Raw genomic sequence first — 19,546 nt, 5'->3', positions numbered from 1 at the left:
ATATGGACACTTACTCTCAGAAACAAAACCCTCCTCAGAACCACCTGGAAAGAAAGGCTTAGGTGCGATGGACACAAAAGCATTTGGGGAACCTGTAGCCTGATTTCTAAACTGGAGTTTAAAACATGCAGAAATCAAATGACCTGGCCTCTTACAATGTGCACAAACAGGATCAGAAACACTGGTAGTCTTAGGCTTAGACTGAAAAGTATGTGACTGCTTGCCACTAGGATTTGAACCTGTTTTAACACCACTGTAATCTGCATGTCCTGAAGTCTTAACCGGGGAAAAGCCCTTTTGGCCAGAAAACTTTACATTGCCCGGAGACCTAAAAGAACTCTTGTGAGTCAAACAATAATCACCTGCAAACATTGCTGCCTTATGTAAGTCATCAAACTTTTGTTCATCAAAATACGTAATAACGCCAGCATGAAATCTTCCATCAACACTAACTGTCTCAAACTATCAAAATCTGTGCCCTCCTTAGACCCACACTACCTATCAAACAATGTTTCCTTTTCTCTAGCAAACTCTACAAAAGTCTCATTGTCCCTTTTGTGAGCATTTCTGACGATACGCCTCAGGTACTAACTCATAAGCTTTCAAAAGTGTACTCTTGATAAGTTCATAATCTGAGCTTTGTTGTACTGACAAGGCTGAATAAGCATCCTGAGCTGTACCCTTCAAAATGGTTTGCAATAGCATAGTCCATGACTCCCTAGGCCACTTGATATTTTCTGCAACCTTCACAAAACACAGAAAATATTTGTCTACTTCTTTCTCATTAAAAGGTGGTACAAGCCTAGCATGCCTCGCAATGTCAAATGAGGAAGAATCTGAGGTCTGAGAAGGGTTTTCAAGTTTTTTCAGAGCAATTTCTTTGTCAATTTCCTATTTCTTCAATTCTAATTCCTTTCTGTCTCTTTCTCTTTTCTCCTCCATCTCAAACCTTTTCATTTCCATCTCTTTTTCATTTTCTGTTTCCATCCTTTTCAGTTCCTCCTGTTTTTTCTTTTCTTCTTTTGAATTTCAAGTTTCTTTATTTCCAATTGGTCCGAACATTCCTCTGGCACCATTTCCAAAACATCATCTACAAAAACTCTGTCAACAATATAATGATTCAACACAATTTTCAAAATCTGAAATTTCCTCATTGCAGGTTTGGCATCAAGTTTGAGATGTGATAAATTTGCAATAAATCTGATTTCCTCAACTGACTAATTGTCTCAGAGTCAGGGGACAATACAAACTTCTCAAGTTCAAACACCATTTTGCTGGTTCCACATTTAACTTGTTGCAAATTTACAGAAATATGGAATATATTTCACAAAAAGGTCTCAAATGTCAAATGAATTCTATCCTGGACGAGCCCCGAATTTACCGTGACAAACGATTTAAGAAATCCCCTGTGAACCAGCAAAGTCATAAACAATCAAACTCTGCATTATTATGGAATGAGAGTAAGGTATACAAAGTCACAATTCAATAGTCACAATATCGATTGCAAATTCAATACAAGTGCAACAAAATCTAAGGCAATGGGTCACAAAATATAATAGTAAACTCATCAAAGTCTTAGTGCGAGAGAAAATCAACTATGCAGAATGTAAACACAGTCTGACAGCTGCTAATGTAGATTCAGGTGTTGATGGATTTTGATGATCAAGCATTGGCAGTGATGTATATCCTCCGGTTATGTGAATGTGTGTTGCACTCAACACGGCAACCAGCCATTTTATATATACTAAGTCATTTCCCGAAAGTTCGGGCACTTATGAATATCGTCAACACTGTAGAATGCCCTCTAATAGGTCTCCCGGAAGTAAACACATAGAAAACTAGGAGCAGATAAATTCCGGAAAACCATAATCCTAAAAGTGTTGACCATCTATTAAAACGGAATGTGACCTATCATAATTATTATTCAAAACACTAAACGTCCGAATAATAATTATTTCTGGATTAATAACAAAATACACTGAAAATACACACTCGTACCTGAGTTCTATACACAGCAGGTACAATCTATCCTGTAAACCACTTGCACATGGTCAGTTTTAACAGTTTGGTCATATCAAAATCCACTTGCAAAGCTCTGATGCCATACCTGGAATGAAAGTTAACATGGTGTTACAAATGGCAACAATATCATACAAGAATACAAGTCCAGGAAGTTAGAAACTCAATGGAACTACAACGATCATTCAGTTCTTCATAAAACATATTAATGTTACATGGATGCATATGTCAAGAAATACAAAAGTTTTGATCCTCCACATGTGTAGCTGCATGCTGCCAACATGTGGGTAGCCTAGTGCTCAAAAGCTGGTAAGTCATATCGTTTGATTCCTAACATGGGGGCAAACAGTGAAGTTCATTCTTGCTTGTTTCAGCTTTATCAGGTAGTAATTTGCTAAAACTTGTGTTACTAAAATATGTAATCTTCAATCATGAAACATATCAAAAGATGTTTGCTGTGTCACTCACAAACTCAAAACAACACATTACTCAATTAACTCTGTTACTCACTTGAGTTGCAGCTCGATGTATGATGGTGTGTCGGAGAGAGAGTTGATCAAGGTCATTGGAGTAGCCTCCCCCTATCACAGTGGCACATGGGATACCACGGGAGGCGAGGTAGTGTAGAACATAGTAGTCTCTGTCGTACAAACCTATAGAAAGACATCTACACAACAAACAGAGTAGCCTCCCCCTATCACAGTGGCACATGGGATACCACGGGAGGCGAGGTAGTGTAGAACATAGTAGTCTCTGTCGTACAAACCTACAGACAGACATCTACAGAACAAACAGAGTAGCCTCAACTTATAACTGTTCCACATGGGATACCACAGGAGGGAGGTGGTCCAGCATTAGTTGTAAACAGAGTAGTCTCCCTTGTCTTATAAGACTTTGAAGTTGGTCATTTAGGGACAGTTTCACATTACAGTGAGTTTAGTTCTAGCAATATTCCAGCTAAATGGCAGCAGTCTGTAAATAATCGAGTCTGGACCAGAAAATCCAGTGATCAGCAAAATGAGCATCAATCTATGCAATTGGGAACCGATGACATGTGTCAACCAAGTCAGCTAACCTGATCATCCAATTCCGTTAGTCACTTCTTACGACGAGCAGAGTCGCCTTTTGTTGCAAACATGGGTTATTGAAGATCTATTCTACCCCAGACCTTCACAGGTGTGTCAAACTACAGAACCAACAAGTGATGCTTGTGATTTGCAATCTCACACCTTTAACTTAAGTGAACTTTTTTCATGCTTTCACTTATTTTATGAACACATATATATCTCACTTGCTCCACACAGAGGGTAACGTTATGAGGACTTTGGTTACCTTGATCTGTCATCTTCAGTTTGCCTAGTTCGTCTTTCTCATGGGGATCAACACCAGCATCATAGAGGACAAGGTCGGGCTGGAAACTGTTGATAATCCAACCTAGATGAGTGTCCAGTGTTGACATATATTTTTGGTCCTGAATACACAAAAGGAAACATCACTGATCAAGTTACAAGGATTACTGCTGATTTGGCAAAATTATCAACGAATGAGTGAGTTTAGTTTAATGTTGAGCTCAGCAATATTCAAGCTATTTGGTGGCATTCTATAAATAATTTAGACTGGACCAGACAATCCAGAGATCAACATCATTAGCATCGATCTTTACAAATGGGAACCGAAGATACGTGTCAACCTGTTAGTTGCCTCTTACAACAAGCATGGGTTACTTAAGATGAATTGTAACTTTGATCTTCGCAACGGACTGAGCCCACCGAATGTTGTTCATTTGGTTAAACATTTCTGAAGATGAATTGTAACTGATCTTTGCACCACCCATTGAATGGTGTTCATTTGGTTAAACATTCCGATGACGAATGACACTGTAGTACAGGTGGGTAGTAGTAGTCTCGTAAAACGATCTATAGTGATGATGCTGTAAACCTTCCAGCACCTGACTGTAACAAATTTGAGCTATAACCATGCAACAGGCGTATGAGGCCTGTACAACATCAGTAAACACTGTGTCATTGATTAACCTAACACTGCCACATACCGTACAGCCAACATCAAGTCCTATGTCGACATCACTTTGCTGCTTCTTGTGGGGAAAGTTATTCTGGCAATGCATTGAGAATGTGAACACACGCTTGTCATCTCTGAAAATGTACGCTGTGCCATCACCCTGGCAACACAAAGATGTCTCTGACAAATGTCTTTTGACAAAGATTTGCTTGGAAACAACCACTGCTACTTAGGTTGTGTTGAGCATGGTAGGTGTGTATGCTGATTACATGATTATAATTATAATTTACAATACATAGGGAATCTCACCGGAGTGTCTTTTGATATCAAATATATGTACACAGTTAGACATATCAGAGGCTATGTTTACTTTTATCAATGAGTGTTGATATATCTGATATCAGAAGACACAAGAGTGAAATTCTATTTATCATTAAAATTCACTCTTCTTTGATTTTCAATGAAAAATGTACATCTCTGAACACAGTACAGCCACTAGACTTGCAGTGCATGGATGTCATAGGATTCTGACGTCACGTTCATGACATCATAGCATTGTCACTGCATTGTACAAAATCTACTGTCCTAGGCCATATCGTTTGATCTCATGCAGCCAATATCTCCTGTGGAGCACAGTTTTTGATAATAAATCTTGCATGTCATCAAATCATTTAGAAATGTGAGCTTGTATAGTGAATATGTACCTGGTGAACATCAAGGTCTACAATTAGAACTCTCTCAGCAAAGCCATGTTCCAGCATGTAGCTTGCAGCGACAGCTAGGTCATTCACCAAACAGTACCCTGAGCCATGGGAGGGGAAGGCGTGGTGGGTGCCTCCCCCTGTGCTACATGCCAGGCCCCGCTCCATGGCTGTAACTGCAGCTAGTATTGTGCCTGCTGAGAAGGGAGGGAAGAAATGTCAAACTGACTTGGGATGCCATGGTTAATGAAAATTTTTATCCCCCATTTCTATGTTGCAACAAATACATATGGCACAACATTTATAATTCATCCTTTGATAAGCATTTTGAGATCATAATAACAATAATATGTAAAATATGTATCAACAGTTCTTTTGTATGTCACATTTAAGGAATACATTTTGCCTCTTAAAGGTCATGGTTATAAACAAAGAAAATGTTATCCGTGAAAATTTCATGCACATGACAGGCATGTAATTTTCCTAATTCATGTGGAATCTTACCTGTTTCATACCTACAGCGGCTAACAAGTCCCTCTGACCATTTGAATCCAGTGAGTCGCTGTTCCTTGTCAGTTGTCTGCCCCAAGAAGAATCTGTTGATGTAGTCTTCTGTATGCACTGGTAACAAGTCCTCTGGTTTCACAAGCTCAGGTTGGAGTATTTGTTTGGAAGAAATTACATTGTCTTTTCTCAAGAAACGCATCACCCCATGAAACTTTCTCATAGCAAATCGATGCTTGATGGGCAGCTCACTGACGTAACCATGATGATGAATTATAGGCAAACCTTTAGTTTCTGCCCTTTTAACCTATAAACATGGAAAATGTTTATAACAAAACAAATAATAATCACCATTTGTTGTATGAGACTAGAAGTCTGTATTCTGCATGAAAAGGGGTAAAGATCTCTTGACAGGATAGGAGTCATTACAACATAAACATGCATCATCAAACATTACTTTGTGTACTTATGGCACCTTGCATAGTGGTACATTAAATAATAAGTATAAGGTAAAATTAATGACCTAACAGTCCTTGGAATTTATTTTAGAATGCAGTTTACCCAGCGCAGCACATTTTACGATCCTTACGGTTAGGTTTTAGGCGCCCTTTACAATCCTTATTGTTAGGGTTTGGTGTCTAGACTAGGCACCCTTTACGATCCTTAGGGTTTGGTTTAAGGGTTAGGCAATCCTTAGGGCTAGGGTCAGGTACACTTTCTAATCTTTCTGAAAAACTGCGCTCGGTAAAGTGCCCTACTCCCGAAGAGTTTCAAAGCTATCAGGCCAGACACCATATAATCTCATACATTTGGTCTCTGCTCTGACATGTCTCGTTTGAAGCAACATAGTCACCTGATGTATCATCTTTGAGAAGCCATCGACGGGTTTGATTTTTAATGTGTGTTTCAAACGCTTCGATGTCAAATGAGAAATGCGTAATTTCGAACACAAACATGCTGATTTTATCATCTCCTGTCTGCGGATGTGAACACCAACACTAACACTGACTACGTTTAACTTCGGGAGCTACCTGTTTTGTATTTTGTCAGATCTCAATATATATAATTAACTGCTATCAAAGGAAGGTGGGAATGGCACAAATACACGGAATTCTCCCTAGCTCAACCAGTGTTCACAAACTAATCTGAAACACACGTGTTCTTGTTTGTTTGACATTCAACCGGAACAGGAAGTTGTAAAGTCTCCTCCAATCACGCGAGACCACAAATATATTTATAAACAAAGATGGTTTCCCTAACGTGCAAGGATTACATGATATGAAGAATTAAATTGCACGTTGCAAAGGTAACGACAAGATAATGTTTAAAGTAATCAATGGAGCTTTATAAATGTGACAGCTTGTTGAAAATGTAATGAATAATAGCGATGACTCCGTGTCTGTCAAGGTGACATCGGCAGAAGGGATGTCAACTGCCAGAACAGACATCACCTCAGACACCTGACAACTATTAGCCTATTAGCAGTAGTGGACCAGTGAGGCGGTCGGATTATTTCAAGTGATTAAATGTTGTTTCCACGATAAATAAATGAGTATCAGGTACTGAATGAATGAAACTTTTCATTAGTCGTTTAATATCCCACTCCCATAAGTGACAGACATAATTAAGCACGATAATCATAACCAGATTTTATCAGTATGTCCCGTTATTTTCGGCTTGATGATAAGCTGATTTTGATTGGTATTTCCCAGCTTGAAACAGGAATGGCATGAAAATCATTAATACATTGTTTCAAAGACGGAAAGGGTTCCGCCCGTACCCCTTTCTTTTTACATAGAATATTTCCACCTTCCCAGTTGTAATATTCCAACAGTGAAATAATTTCATTGATTGTTTTCCATACCTGATCTAGTTCATTGATTGTATATTTAGGGTGAGGTATGCATGTCAGTCTATAATTTTGGCTGGGGTGGGAGGTGGTGGAACTCTTACCCAAAAGACTTCCACAAAATTCAGCCAGACCACTTGACTGGTTAGACTGGCCTGCAGTGCAAATAATTTAGGCTGGACAAGCAACATAGTTTATCATCCAATTGGAATTCATTATTTACATGTACAAGTGAATTAATTATGATTTATTGTCCAGAAATATGATGGATATCTTCATATACATATCTGTATTTTAAACTGACCATCGGACAAGTGAATTTGAGAATCTGGTAGGCTGTGTTGAAAATAACCCATCCTAGGCGGTCAAGCCTGCAGGTATTTCAAAGGCTGCACATAGATTAGATCTTTCTCACCAGTTTTTTCAATTGTAAAACAGGTTCCAACTCATATCAGAGTAACGATGTTGCGACCACTGTGTCATGAGGCACAGTTGTTGTTGCAGCAGGCTCTGAGATCTCAGCTTCGAGTTGGTGTGGGACTTCAGCAGAGAAAGGTTTCTCATCACTTGTGTAGAGGTGAGGAGAAGGATAGGGTCACATCTTCGTAACAATTACCTCTAATAAAACTGATCAGGCTATTCATTTATCAGGTTTGCAAGCTGTCTTTAACCTGTCACTTTGTGGGTTAGCCATTTGAAGTTAATCTTATCTGTGTATAGTGTTTCTTTTCCTCATATGTTTAGTAGCTCCCCTTAGCATTTACACATTAGGCCTTTGTCATCAAGACTTTGATCAGTCAATCTCTCCAGTATCATGACTTTAACCATTTCACTTACACTTATAATAATCTAAATCTGTTACCTTCATTTGAACTAAATCTGATCATATAATATTCACCTAACATGTTTTAAATTACAATATCCAGAAAGACGTAAACTTGTTTCTCAGGGTTATTCAGCTTGATCATGCTTGTTTACAATGTTTGCAGTGCAAGGATACTTTGCTTTTTCTTTGTTAGTTTTCAGTCAATTTTTTGTTTAAATTTCATTGTGATATTAAACTTTAAAGTACTAGGTCTAAGTCAACAAAGTGTTCATAACAACTTTATGAATGTTCTTATGAATGATGTGGTGCTGTGAACTTTTGTGGATAGTGTCCTTCTTGTCTACCATGTCTCCTGGCAAACAAATATGAGAAAACTAACAGCCATTGTCAACATTGTCAATGGCTTCATGACACCAAAATTGAGTTGTAACTTTCTGATTTAAATATAGACTGTCAGCGACAGTTCAGCACCACACGCAAATATATCAAGAAAATCCAGGGTACCTGGTCCCAGACTCTTGCCAACCTTGAACGCCAGCTGAGCTCGAGCACAGGCAGCAACGATGGACAATCAGAATCTGGATCTCCTCAGCCCAAGATGGCTGCCCCTGCAGCCCAAACCCCACTCTCTACTCCAAAGGCTCCAAGCACATCCTCCAACACCTTGGTGGATACAAAGTCATCACAACCACAAAAGGTTTTAAAAGGTAAATGATTGTGCATGTTGTGAACAGGACAGGCTATCTAGGGTGAAACTCTGTGAACTGAAATGGATTTTGAAATGCTTGTGTGTACAGTGGAAGGTGTCAAAACCAGCATTTGCCCAATCCGGCATGTTGTCAAGACTGGCGTAAAATCTCAGTCCCGTCTGTGGCCTGTACACTTGTCCTGAGCTCTATAATCCGGCACATTGTCCAAACTGGATTATTTCTACAGTCTCAATGAGAGCCACTTTAGACAGCTTCCACTGTACTAAGTTTAACTCCAAAGATCACTTTGTGAATAAGTATTGAGTTTTGCATGGGTCACATGTTGCCTGTCGGGGCTGTTTGTTTATTGGAAATGTTCTCTATATGAGAGATATCCAGTCCCTGAATCTTGGGATTACATTTTCGTTCAACAGCGTGTTTTTTATATTATGCATATGAAGCAGGATAAGTGTATAAATACCAAATATATTTGATAATAGTAGTGACAACTATCTAACTGTATGCTTGTAGTTACCCCTCGAGCAAGAAAGAAGTCTATAGACTACAGTTACACAGGCAATATATACATTCTACCTGTCAGGGCTATGAATGAATACCTCCTAAAACCAAGGTGAGTTGTCTAAAAGAGCTGGTATTGTATATGTAATTTGTAAACAAATTCCGCCAAGTGCTAACAGGTAGCTTAAAACATATCTTGTTAACCTGTGCATATTGTGAGAGACAGTTGGATGGTCAGAATGGCTGACTTGGTAGATCTGTCATCATTGTGTCAGTCACTGAATTGTCTGGTCCAGACTATTTACAGACCATATTACTGATGGATTATTGCTCCAAAACATTATTAATAAATCAATAAAGGTAGATACATTAGAAGGATTTTGTTTTCCATGTTGACATGGTAACCATGAAGTGTTCTGTAATACATGGGCACTGGTAATTGGACCAGTCTGGTGTAATGTACTCTATTCTAACTTACGTATGACATTACCAGGCTATCTAAAAAGTTATCATATCTGAAACTATCATCCCTTCACCAGTGATCTCGATGAACTGCCTAAGTACTCAAGACGGAGCCCATATGAGACAGGACCAAAGATAGTTGTGTATCTGCGCTCGGATGTTGAAGATTTGTGAGTACCATACTGTTTTGTTTTGTGTGTTAATTTTCAGTGCTAGATGATACTATCCTGGTTTGCTTGGAAAGAAGACAATGATCACCAAATGGCTGCCCAGCTGTGATTTAGGGCAGCACTTCCAGATTTGTCCTTCCAGTCATTATCTTCGTCTACCAGTTTTGTTGCTTCAGTTGATTGATAAGCATTCAGCATTTCTAGTTAACAAGTTCACAAAGTTTCAACCTGTTGATTTACACCGAGACCAGCTGTGTTTACAGAATGACGTACAGTGTATATGGAATTACAGGTTTTATGACCTATGAGGGCGAAAAGTCAGGGTGCATATTTCTTTTTTCCCTTGGGCAAAATATCCCTCTGTCATGGTGATGTGATGTCATGACATTGAGTTCTAAGTATGGCAGTGATGGGTAGCCAGCCTGTGTGTCATAAGCATAGTATAACATGGGCACTCGTATGATAATTTGATATCCTATTATCTGTCTGCATGAACAAATGGTGTAAAATACAAAATTTTACAACTTTTCAAACCTCATGGATGAAAATGGTGAACTCCCTCCTTCCATTCGTATACAATGACATGCCACTGACCAAGCTGATTTTATAAGAGTCACTGATGCATGTCATCTTACAGGATTCTGTGGGTTGATGTTCATGATATCAATCATTGGTTGAGACTCATTTATTTGTAAACCACTGTCAGACAACTGGAATATTACTGAACATGCCATGATTCTTCAACTGACTAGTCAGTGCTGAGAATGTTGAGAATTGCTGAAATGTACACGTAAAATTAAGATGAGGTCATGAACTTTCTACTGTTTAGCAAATGTCAGTGTATGCTGTAGATCTTAATAACAGTAAACAATATTTGTGTTGGTTTCAACAGAGCCACAAGAGTGTGGGGCAGCCTGGAGAAACTCAACAAGGAGAAACAAAAACTGATGGATGGAAACCGATGTGAGTCTACGCTGTGTTGCATGTAGCTGTATAGCTAACATGGTCAGAGTCAGAACCTGTGGATAACTGCAGTGTATTTTACAATGCTTATCATAAAATAGTGTCAATGTCTTTTTGAAGTTCAGGCAATTCTTGAAATTCCTGAATAATTACATGTTTAAAAAGTATTTTCAACATGTAAGTGGAACGTAAGCGTGATAAAGTGTTGTTTAAAAATTTAAGGATTATTTTGGTATATTTTATGATTGGACTTTTTGAATTTACATTTGTTGGCTAATTATGTCAGGTATTAAGAATTAACCTGTTTCTGAATTGATACCATGACGATCCAGATTGGAATTGGGCTTTTTCAGCCTGTGCTTGTTCTAAGAGATGACTATCACTAACATGCCAACAAGGTTTGTGCATGTCTTCATTTCCCAGTTGTGTAAGTCCATGCTCATGCACTCAGTCATTGGATTCTCTGTCCCAGGCTGCTTAATACAGACCACTGTCATATGGATAGAATGTTGTTGATTGTGCCACAGATCACTGAACAAACAGAAGAAATACCATTTAAGAATTGTTTCCCTTGTTTTTCTAGATGATGTGTTTGAAATTCGGCGCCTCATTGACCAGCACAAACTACGAGTATCGGCCTTGACAGAAGATCGTCCAACCACTGACAAAAGTTACACAGTTGTTAGTTTCCTTTTACTCTAGTCCTCTTTTTACCCTCCATGTTCTTCTTTCTGTTGTAATTTTGCAGAGTTGTGTCCCTTGGCTGAACTTGGTCATGCTGGTCATGGGTTCAAATCCTACATTGTCAGTTATGATTCTTGGTTTGTCTATGCCAGTGTTTGGAGGTTCCACCTCAGTGGGAGATGTGTACAATATATAATATCATTTCTGACATGCTGATATACTGTTTAGAAGGATGTTGCATTGCCTCTCCCAGATTCAGTGAAGATTTGGGTCAGAACTGGACTTCAGCTTGCGGTAAAAGGCGACTAACATGTCATGTAATCAGGCTTGCTGACTCGGTTGACACATATGAACTTATCCCAGTTGTGTAGATCAGTGCTCATGCTGTTGATAACTTGATTATCCTTTCAAGGCTCAGTTATTTACAGACCACTGCGATATAGCTAGAATATATCTGAGTGTGGCATTCATAACAAACTAACCAAGCCTCTGCCAGACTTTAGCCCTTTTAAAATGGCTTCCTTTGCGGCTAATTAATAGAAGAGATTTTGTTTCCCAAGACAATAAATGAGCATGAAGTTGTTTTGAGTCAATAACACTATTGAATATGATTGTGACAATCATCTCAAGGAAAGACTATGCCTACACAAATTGACAGTAGGTTCTGTCACATTTCATCCAAGTTGTTCACAAAGTACTTTCTTTGTCACAAAGTATTTACATAAACAAACCTGTTAAAAACACAGAGATAATGCTTATTTTCCACACAAAGTGTAATGTCGGTGCCAACCTAATCCATACAAAGTTTAATTGTCTTATTCACTAAAACCGGTAGCCTAGAACCTTCACTGTGTGGATGTTGTCAGCTTGGACACCATTTTGATATATTTGGAAGATTACATTCAATACTCCTGCTTATAGAATGTAAAGATTGTATACAACTGGCAGGATTACTTTTTTAATTTTCAGAGGGAAATATTTTTGGAGAGTGGTACAGGAAGAGTTGTCATGTCAGCAATTTTTGTGTAAGTTTCAGGATAATTTGTCATCATCCTGTTATGCAAGTCCCTAAGTCCTAAGTAATCTTTGCTTATTGTAAAATTAAGGAGCAAGCTAAATGAATTGTGGTCAGACTGGTGCATGCCATGTTTCTCTGATGTTACGAGATGTTGCTGGCTATGTCACTGCAAGGGTGCCTGACCCAGTCTCCATAGTATACAGGTTACAGTGTCATTATATGAGTGAGGATATACCAAATACAGTGACAACTGAAACCATGAGATGTTAAAAATCTGTGAACAAATCTTTCAAGGGGTGTGATGATAAACAATAGAACCTAAGATTATTTGGATGTAATTATTCATCTGTCCCGACCATGGTGAAAACTTCTTGCAATTCTTGTTTCTGTACCATCATCTGTTTTTCGTGTTTTCAGTAATGCTTTGAACAGCCTGATAAAGCTTGTAGCCTGGATCTTCACAGGCTCACACAGCATGTTCTCAGAAGTAATTCACTCAGTGGCAGACACTGTCAACCAGGTAGGTCAATACTGATATCCATAATCCCTTCTTGGTTCTGTCAAACAAGGCCTGTTCCACAAATTAATCATGAATTTGCACTACGGTTTTCTTAACACTCATTCTTTCACAAGGACTTAAGACTCTAATGATGTGAGCATGAATTGTGGTAGGAGACTATTGCTATTAGTATAAGTGATCTCCACATGCTTTTCACAGCCTAAATAGGTAAAGGGCACTGTTAATCACTCTGTCTTCCATTGAAATACTGTGTTTGTTGGAGCTTGGTCTAAATGTATACACTTTCTGAACTGTGTTGCAGTCTATAGCATTAGTGAACCAAAACATTACTACTGAATTTGTCCATTTCTGAATAAGGTAATCACAATGCCTGGGAAATTGTAATTTTCTTTTCAGGTTATCCTGGCATTTGGATTGTACCACTCCATGCAAAAGCCTGATTCCGACCATCCGTAAGTAGGAGCATCTGAAACCTGCATCCCCGCGGGTAGTGCTGCCACATCATGCTGGCATACACCAGCCTGATATTAATGGACTATTGATACTTGAGAGTCATGTTTCTTCAATACAACACCTGTTGTATATTACTGTAGATAAGCTGATGCTATAGAGAAGATGACCCCCTAACTAAATATTATGTTAAAGATACAGATATCGATGTGTCAGTCGAGTGAGGGAGTATGGTTCAACCACTGTTAAAGGTCACATGCAACGTAAACACAACTTTGCCTTTTACAGCTATGGGTTTGTCAATCTGAGGCACATCTCCTCCCTGATCAGTGGTGTGGGCATCTTCTGTCTGGGTTCAGGTCTGTCCTGTTACCATGGTATCCAGGGATTCCTCCATCCAGAACAGCTTGGCTCCATATATTGGGTAGGTACACTGCAATTCCCCATTCAGAGTTTTGTCCCTTTGTTGTGCCAGGATAGGATGTTGTGTGGGCTTAACACTCATCTGTTTCCCAAAGGGGTAATCATCTCATCATCCTCTGTTTTTCATTGCACATCATGCTGGAAGTATCCACAGTGGTGTCAGAGTGACATTAACACCGAAGTGTACATTGTCATTTAGGGTGGTATACTTAGGAATATTCTGTTTACAAAAATGTCTCCTTCCAAAGTCCTAATTCAGGCATGCACACCATCTGGCCATTTCACTGAAGTTAAAGGACACCAGGTAGAATGATCAGCTGAATTAGCTGAGACTTGACCGGGGATGAAACCATATCAGTGTTCATCTAAATATTTACACTTCAGCTTTAGGTTTATGTACTGACGAATGTCTCCACTCAGCCTGAATCTTGAATACAGTAACCATGGTCACCTGATTTTGTTTCAGGCTGTTGGGACTCTTGCAGCTGCCTTTGTCTCAGAAGGAGGTGAGCTGACTGTAACTTTGTCAGACAATAAACAACAGAACTTGATTGACCATATATGGTCATTAAAACTTGTTATGGCATTTCGAGTAGTAAGGGTACTTAGATCAAGGAGGAATGTCTGTAAGCTGTGATTAGACAAATTGTTTTTCTTCCCACTTGTACTGTTATAGTATCAACCGCACCACAAGACAAGCTCACATTGCCTCTAAGCACTGTGTAGAAAGTTAGGATAAAACACTTTTAACTGACTCACTTGACTGAGTACATATAGGAATCGGTACATGTCTACCATTATGGTAATACTTGTGAATGTGAGTGTGTCATTATGTGAATGTGTCGTTATGTGAATATGTCATTATGTGGATCTCAGTATGTCATGATGGTACTCAGATCAAGGAGGAACCATCTAAGCTGTGATTGGACAATTGTTTTCCATCACACTCGAATTGGTGCTCTATCAGCCAACAGGCTCAAGCTTTGCTGTCAGCAGCACAGTGTAATAAACTAGTGTAAGCACTTTTCACGCACAGACTTGACTTTTTGAAGATATTGCTAGACGGAATCGGTACAAGCTTGTTTCCATCAAGATGGTAATGCTTATCTACACTATAGATTCTGAAATCTGTGGATATGTCAAATCTCTTGGTGACAGACAGAATGATTTTTGATGCTGGTTAATCAGTAATGTTGTAAAGGATCTCCATGAGTTAGTTATGTTCCATAGATGAGAATGAATATGGTATGGCAGACTGTGTAAACTGAGAGTTGCTTCTGTTCCAGCGACACTGCTTGTGGCTGTGAACCAAGTAAGGAAGAAGAGTTGGGCCAAGAACATGAGGTTCTGGCAGTATGGTGAGTAGGACTGTCCATTGCGTCCTTACACTGAAAGACGACGCTAAGCTGCATCATGATCATTTGATAATGACAAAACTTGGTAGCTCACCTGTCACAAATTATTAGACTGATGGGTGGTGGGGTAGCCACCTATTGGTTAAAGCATTCGCTCGTCACTCCGAAGACCTGGGTTCGAGCTTCGATTCCCCACATGGGTACAATGTGTGAGGCCCATTTTCTGGTGTTCCCCGCCGTGATATCGCTGTAATATTGCTAAAAGCGACGTAAAACCAAACTCACTCACTCACTATTAGACTGACAAGTTTTGGTCAGGTCTGTGATAATGTGTATGATTATATCTTGCAACATGTCCGAACATCATTATGACATTGTGTGTTTTCCATCTGTATCAGCATGAGACCTAAATGCTCAAGCGTCTCTCTTTATTGGTCAGGATTCATTCAGTCTTCACAGCTGAAGATGTTCTCAGTCCTGTTGAGGTGTAGTCCACGTCTGATTGCTGTGAGACCTCTCCATGTTTCAGTGAAGGGTGGCTTTGATCCCAATGTGAACGTGGTGCTGCTTGAGGATCTGGCTGCTGTGGTTGGGGTTGGCATAGCAGCAGCATGCATGGGCATCACACACTACACCGGCAACCCCTTTGCCGACTCCCTCGGCTCCATGTTGATAGGCGGCCTTCTTGGGGTGGTTGCTACGTTTATTATCACCACAAACACTGAAGCACTGGTTGGCAGGTACTTTAGACTTAATATCCTCGGAGATGTAATTGTTAAGCTGATTGAGGCGGTAGTTATGTCGTGTTTTGAAAATGGATTGCTATTCAAATTTGCTTCATGTCATGTTCTGTTTTTGCTCACAGGTCCATCCCCCACACTCTGAAACAACAGATTAGCCAGGACCTGGAGAGTGATCGCATGATAAGGTATGTTTTATTTCAAGATCTCCTGGATATTCGCACATGATTGGAGTGTGTTCTCACATGAACTACTGGGTGTTATCACATTTGAAAAGGGTTAGCTCATGATCTGTTGGGTATTGGCACATGACTGGGTTGTGTTATCACATGCTTGAAAGGTGTTAGCTATGATTTGCTGGGTGATATCACATGGTTGGGTGAACATTCTCACCTGATTGTTGTTCACATGATTGAAAGGTGTAAGGTCATGATATGTTGGATGTTATCACAAGATCTGTTGGGTACTCTTGTGGCACATGATTGGGTTGGTAGTATCACATGATCTGCTGGGTGTTTTCACATGATAGAAAGGTGCTAACTTATGATCTGCTGGATGTTATCACAAGATCTGGGTATTCTCGTGGCACATGATTGGGTTGGTGTTATCACATGATCTGCTGGGTGTTTTCACATGATTGAAACTTAAATGAAAGGTGTTAGACTATGATCTATTGGGTATTATCACATGATCTGCTGGATGTTATCACATGATTGGATAATGGTATCACATGGTCAAGTTGACGTGATCATATTTTCCTGTTGATGTTTTCACTGGATGAAGTGGGTTTTATCGCATTATGAATTTGGTCAAGACCGGTTGGACATAGATGTTATACCATGATTAGTGGATACAAGTGTACATTTAGATTTTTTGTTTGTAGTTCCTGAGTATGTGTTTATTTTTTTAGATCAGATTCACATAACGCTTGATGTGAGACTTGCTTCTTGACCTTCTTCAGGTCACTTCATGATGTGAAGGCCACTGATATGGCTGGTCAGGTGAGGTTCAAGGCGGAGGTGGACTTTGATGGAAGGGAGATAACTCGTGCATACCTTTACAAGCTGGACTTGGAACAGCTGCTTGCAGTGAGTATTGGCTTGCTTCTTGATGTTTAATTCACCTTCAGAATTAGGAAAAACTGTTGATGAAGGCACTCAGCATATGGGTGATATAATTCTATTTGGAAAAATGTTATTACAAGCCGAAGTTAGAGAAAAAAGTCCCAAAACATTTTGATTGTCCCATGCTGCGATGCGGAATGTATGTCTGTACGTACGTCCATACACTTGTATGTCTCAATTCTTGTTAACACGATATCTCATGAACTGTTGTACCCAGTGTCTTCAAATTTGCTGACAGGCTACATTGTGGGATTATGCAGACACCAGTTGATTTTAGTGACCTTGACCTTATTTTCAAGGTCACAACGACTGACTACTTTTCAACTAACACCATATCTCATGAACTGTTACACCCAATGTCTTCACATTCGGTGACAGCCTACATTGGATGATTACACAGACTTTGACCATATTTTCAAGGTCACCATGACTCTTTGACCAGTTTTCAAATTTACGTTAATGCAATATCTCATAAAACATTGCAACCAATGTCTTCAATTTTGTCGACAGCCTACATTTGGTGATTATGCAGATACCAGTCATTTCATGCATCTCATGTGTGACCAAAAAGTGAAAAGTAGTGAATATGCTATGAATATTACAGTCTTCTTTAACGGTGGGAGACATTGCTGATATGTTGTAAAGTGATATTCATTCATTCTCTTTATGCAAGGTGTACACAAATGGTTGTATTCAGTTGCTCGCAGATCACAGACTGTACCCCATTCTGATGCTTCATTGCTAGCACCCAGACTTGACAATTTCAGGCTGGTAACATCAATGACCTGAACTAGTTTGGACTTTCCCCTTGTGGTATATGTAACTTGAACTGCTGTATTATGAAATCTTTCTACGACACATCAGTGTATTGTGCTGTATGTTTGATGCCTGTAGGAGATGCGTGAACTGCAGAAGGTGGAGGATGTGGAGGGCTTCATGTTGAACCACGGAGAGAAAATCATCGACCTCCTGGGGGAGGAGGTTGACAGGATTGAAAAGAAACTCAAGGTAAATATTGCTGATGAAACGTTTCCACCGTGAAAATTATTGGGTAAAGATAAACTGTCTGATGGATGCGAACTGAGAAAGGATGTAAATTAGACCTACTGCAGACTATGCCTATGACCTATATGGGATTGCTGTGGTTAAATTGTTCATGCCAAAGAACCAGGTACAAATTGCCACTCAGTCAGTCACAAATTTGTTTATAACATTCATCCCCACATTAGTACTATCCTTTGAAGGTTGATCAAATCATTGACATATCCTGAATATCTTTGCACTTATCATCTGTTTTATTTACAATCGTTATGTGTATGCCCATATACTACTACTTTTATTGACTGTATATCCTTCATTATGGTGTTTTCATGCTCTTTTGCAGAAAACCCACCCCCAGCTGAGGCATGTAGACCTGGAGGCCTTATAGCCAAGGGGAGATAACCTAGTCAAGAGTTATTCAGCAAGAGGACTAGTGCAATCATAGACATCTCATTCCACAGAGCATCAACCTAGTGCCACATGTTGTATATGGAGCATACTGCTGCTGCTTATATAATGGCACCACACAGATACCAGATAGGGACCTCAGGCCCACCGCAGCCAGAGAAGGGGATTGAAGAAGGTAGTTTTGGTCATGTGACAGTCACTTGACAAAATACTACCTGTCTTCAGTCTAGACACTAAGTTGTTTGTTAAATTCTAGAAAACAAAATTCTTGAAGTTAGATATGTTTGTTGCCTTTCTCAGTTAATTACATGAAGCATACGTTAAACTGTTTGTCTGATGTGATATTTAGCCTGATGTATTGGGATGTTGTGTTAGTGATGCTAACACCACTACAGGGCTGGTCAAGTAGCGGAATAGGCAGAGTGGCCCCAGTGAGCTGATGAGAAATACGCATCAGCAGAGAAGTTTCATCTGATGAACTACACCTGCACAATATTCTGTAACACTGTTTTGTAACTAGCTACTTGCAAAGTCAACAGCACTGTTTTTCTTGTGAAATTATTGTAAAGATCTACAGTCTTGTGCCAATGGATAATTAGGGGAGATAACTCCCAACAAGCAAATGGAAACAGACTGCTACACCACATGATAATTATTTATGTCAGGATGGCATGATAGTTAATGTTTGCATGATCATTGTCAGTCTTTGTTAAAGTATGGGAGTTTTTAAGGCCTTTTTTGCAGGATATAGTTCCTTGTGGATTCACAAAGAAAGGGACCCTGCAATATGTTTGTGTAGCATCATCCTCGTATACACATCATGTTATATCATTGTACAATCCCTGAATGTCACCATCTTTGTTGCTATTATTGATTACTTCTAGCAAGATGTTGTTGCTCTCTGGAGTAAGTCATGCGACATTAGATAAAAATGTCTCTCTTGCATGATCTGTAATTTCACTGGATGGTTGCTTTAAGTATTGTTTGACTCTGAACAAAGCTGTAATTAGTGAATGGGGTGAGTGATCACTGCGTGATTGAGGGTGGTGCTGCATGTGTACA

At 39.4% G+C, this 19,546-nt stretch overlaps 2 protein-coding genes across 3 annotated transcripts; one reads left to right on the top strand and one right to left on the bottom strand.

Annotated features, from left to right (window-relative positions):
- Nucleotides 1-894: 894 nt before the first annotated feature.
- Nucleotides 895-6,448, bottom strand: LOC137273968 (uncharacterized protein SYNPCC7002_A1628-like). Of its 2 annotated transcripts, XM_067806899.1 has the most exons (7): nt 6,097-6,448; nt 5,244-5,550; nt 4,743-4,936; nt 4,070-4,198; nt 3,352-3,490; nt 2,530-2,672; nt 895-2,107 (listed from the first exon to the last, which is right to left on the bottom strand). In XM_067806899.1, the coding sequence occupies exons 1-7, from the start codon at nt 6,211-6,213 to the stop codon at nt 2,075-2,077; spliced, it is 1,062 nt and encodes a 353-aa protein (XP_067663000.1). In that variant the 5' UTR covers nt 6,214-6,448; the 3' UTR covers nt 895-2,074. The 2 variants fall into 2 exon arrangements, with proteins under 2 accessions (XP_067663000.1, XP_067662999.1); XM_067806898.1 differs by lacking the exon at nt 895-2,107 and having other exon boundaries at nt 2,610-2,785.
- Nucleotides 6,449-6,479: 31 nt separating this feature from the next.
- On the top strand, nt 6,480-19,429 carry LOC137273967 (proton-coupled zinc antiporter SLC30A9, mitochondrial-like). Its single transcript, XM_067806897.1, has 18 exons — nt 6,480-6,549; nt 7,531-7,669; nt 8,368-8,625; nt 9,139-9,238; nt 9,666-9,758; nt 10,651-10,721; nt 11,305-11,402; nt 12,375-12,430; nt 12,841-12,943; nt 13,340-13,395; nt 13,682-13,817; nt 14,283-14,322; nt 15,103-15,174; nt 15,701-15,911; nt 16,037-16,099; nt 16,873-16,999; nt 17,930-18,043; nt 18,420-19,429. Exons 2-18 carry the CDS (start codon nt 7,555-7,557, stop codon nt 18,462-18,464), a joined length of 1,758 nt encoding a protein of 585 aa, XP_067662998.1. The 5' UTR covers nt 6,480-6,549; nt 7,531-7,554; the 3' UTR covers nt 18,465-19,429.
- Nucleotides 19,430-19,546: the final 117 nt, after the last annotated feature.

The sequence above is a fragment of the Haliotis asinina genome, chromosome 2 (genome assembly GCF_037392515.1).
Source record: "Haliotis asinina isolate JCU_RB_2024 chromosome 2, JCU_Hal_asi_v2, whole genome shotgun sequence".
Lineage (NCBI taxonomy): Eukaryota > Metazoa > Mollusca > Gastropoda > Lepetellida > Haliotidae > Haliotis > Haliotis asinina.
This window is presented reverse-complemented; position numbering and strand designations above follow the sequence as displayed.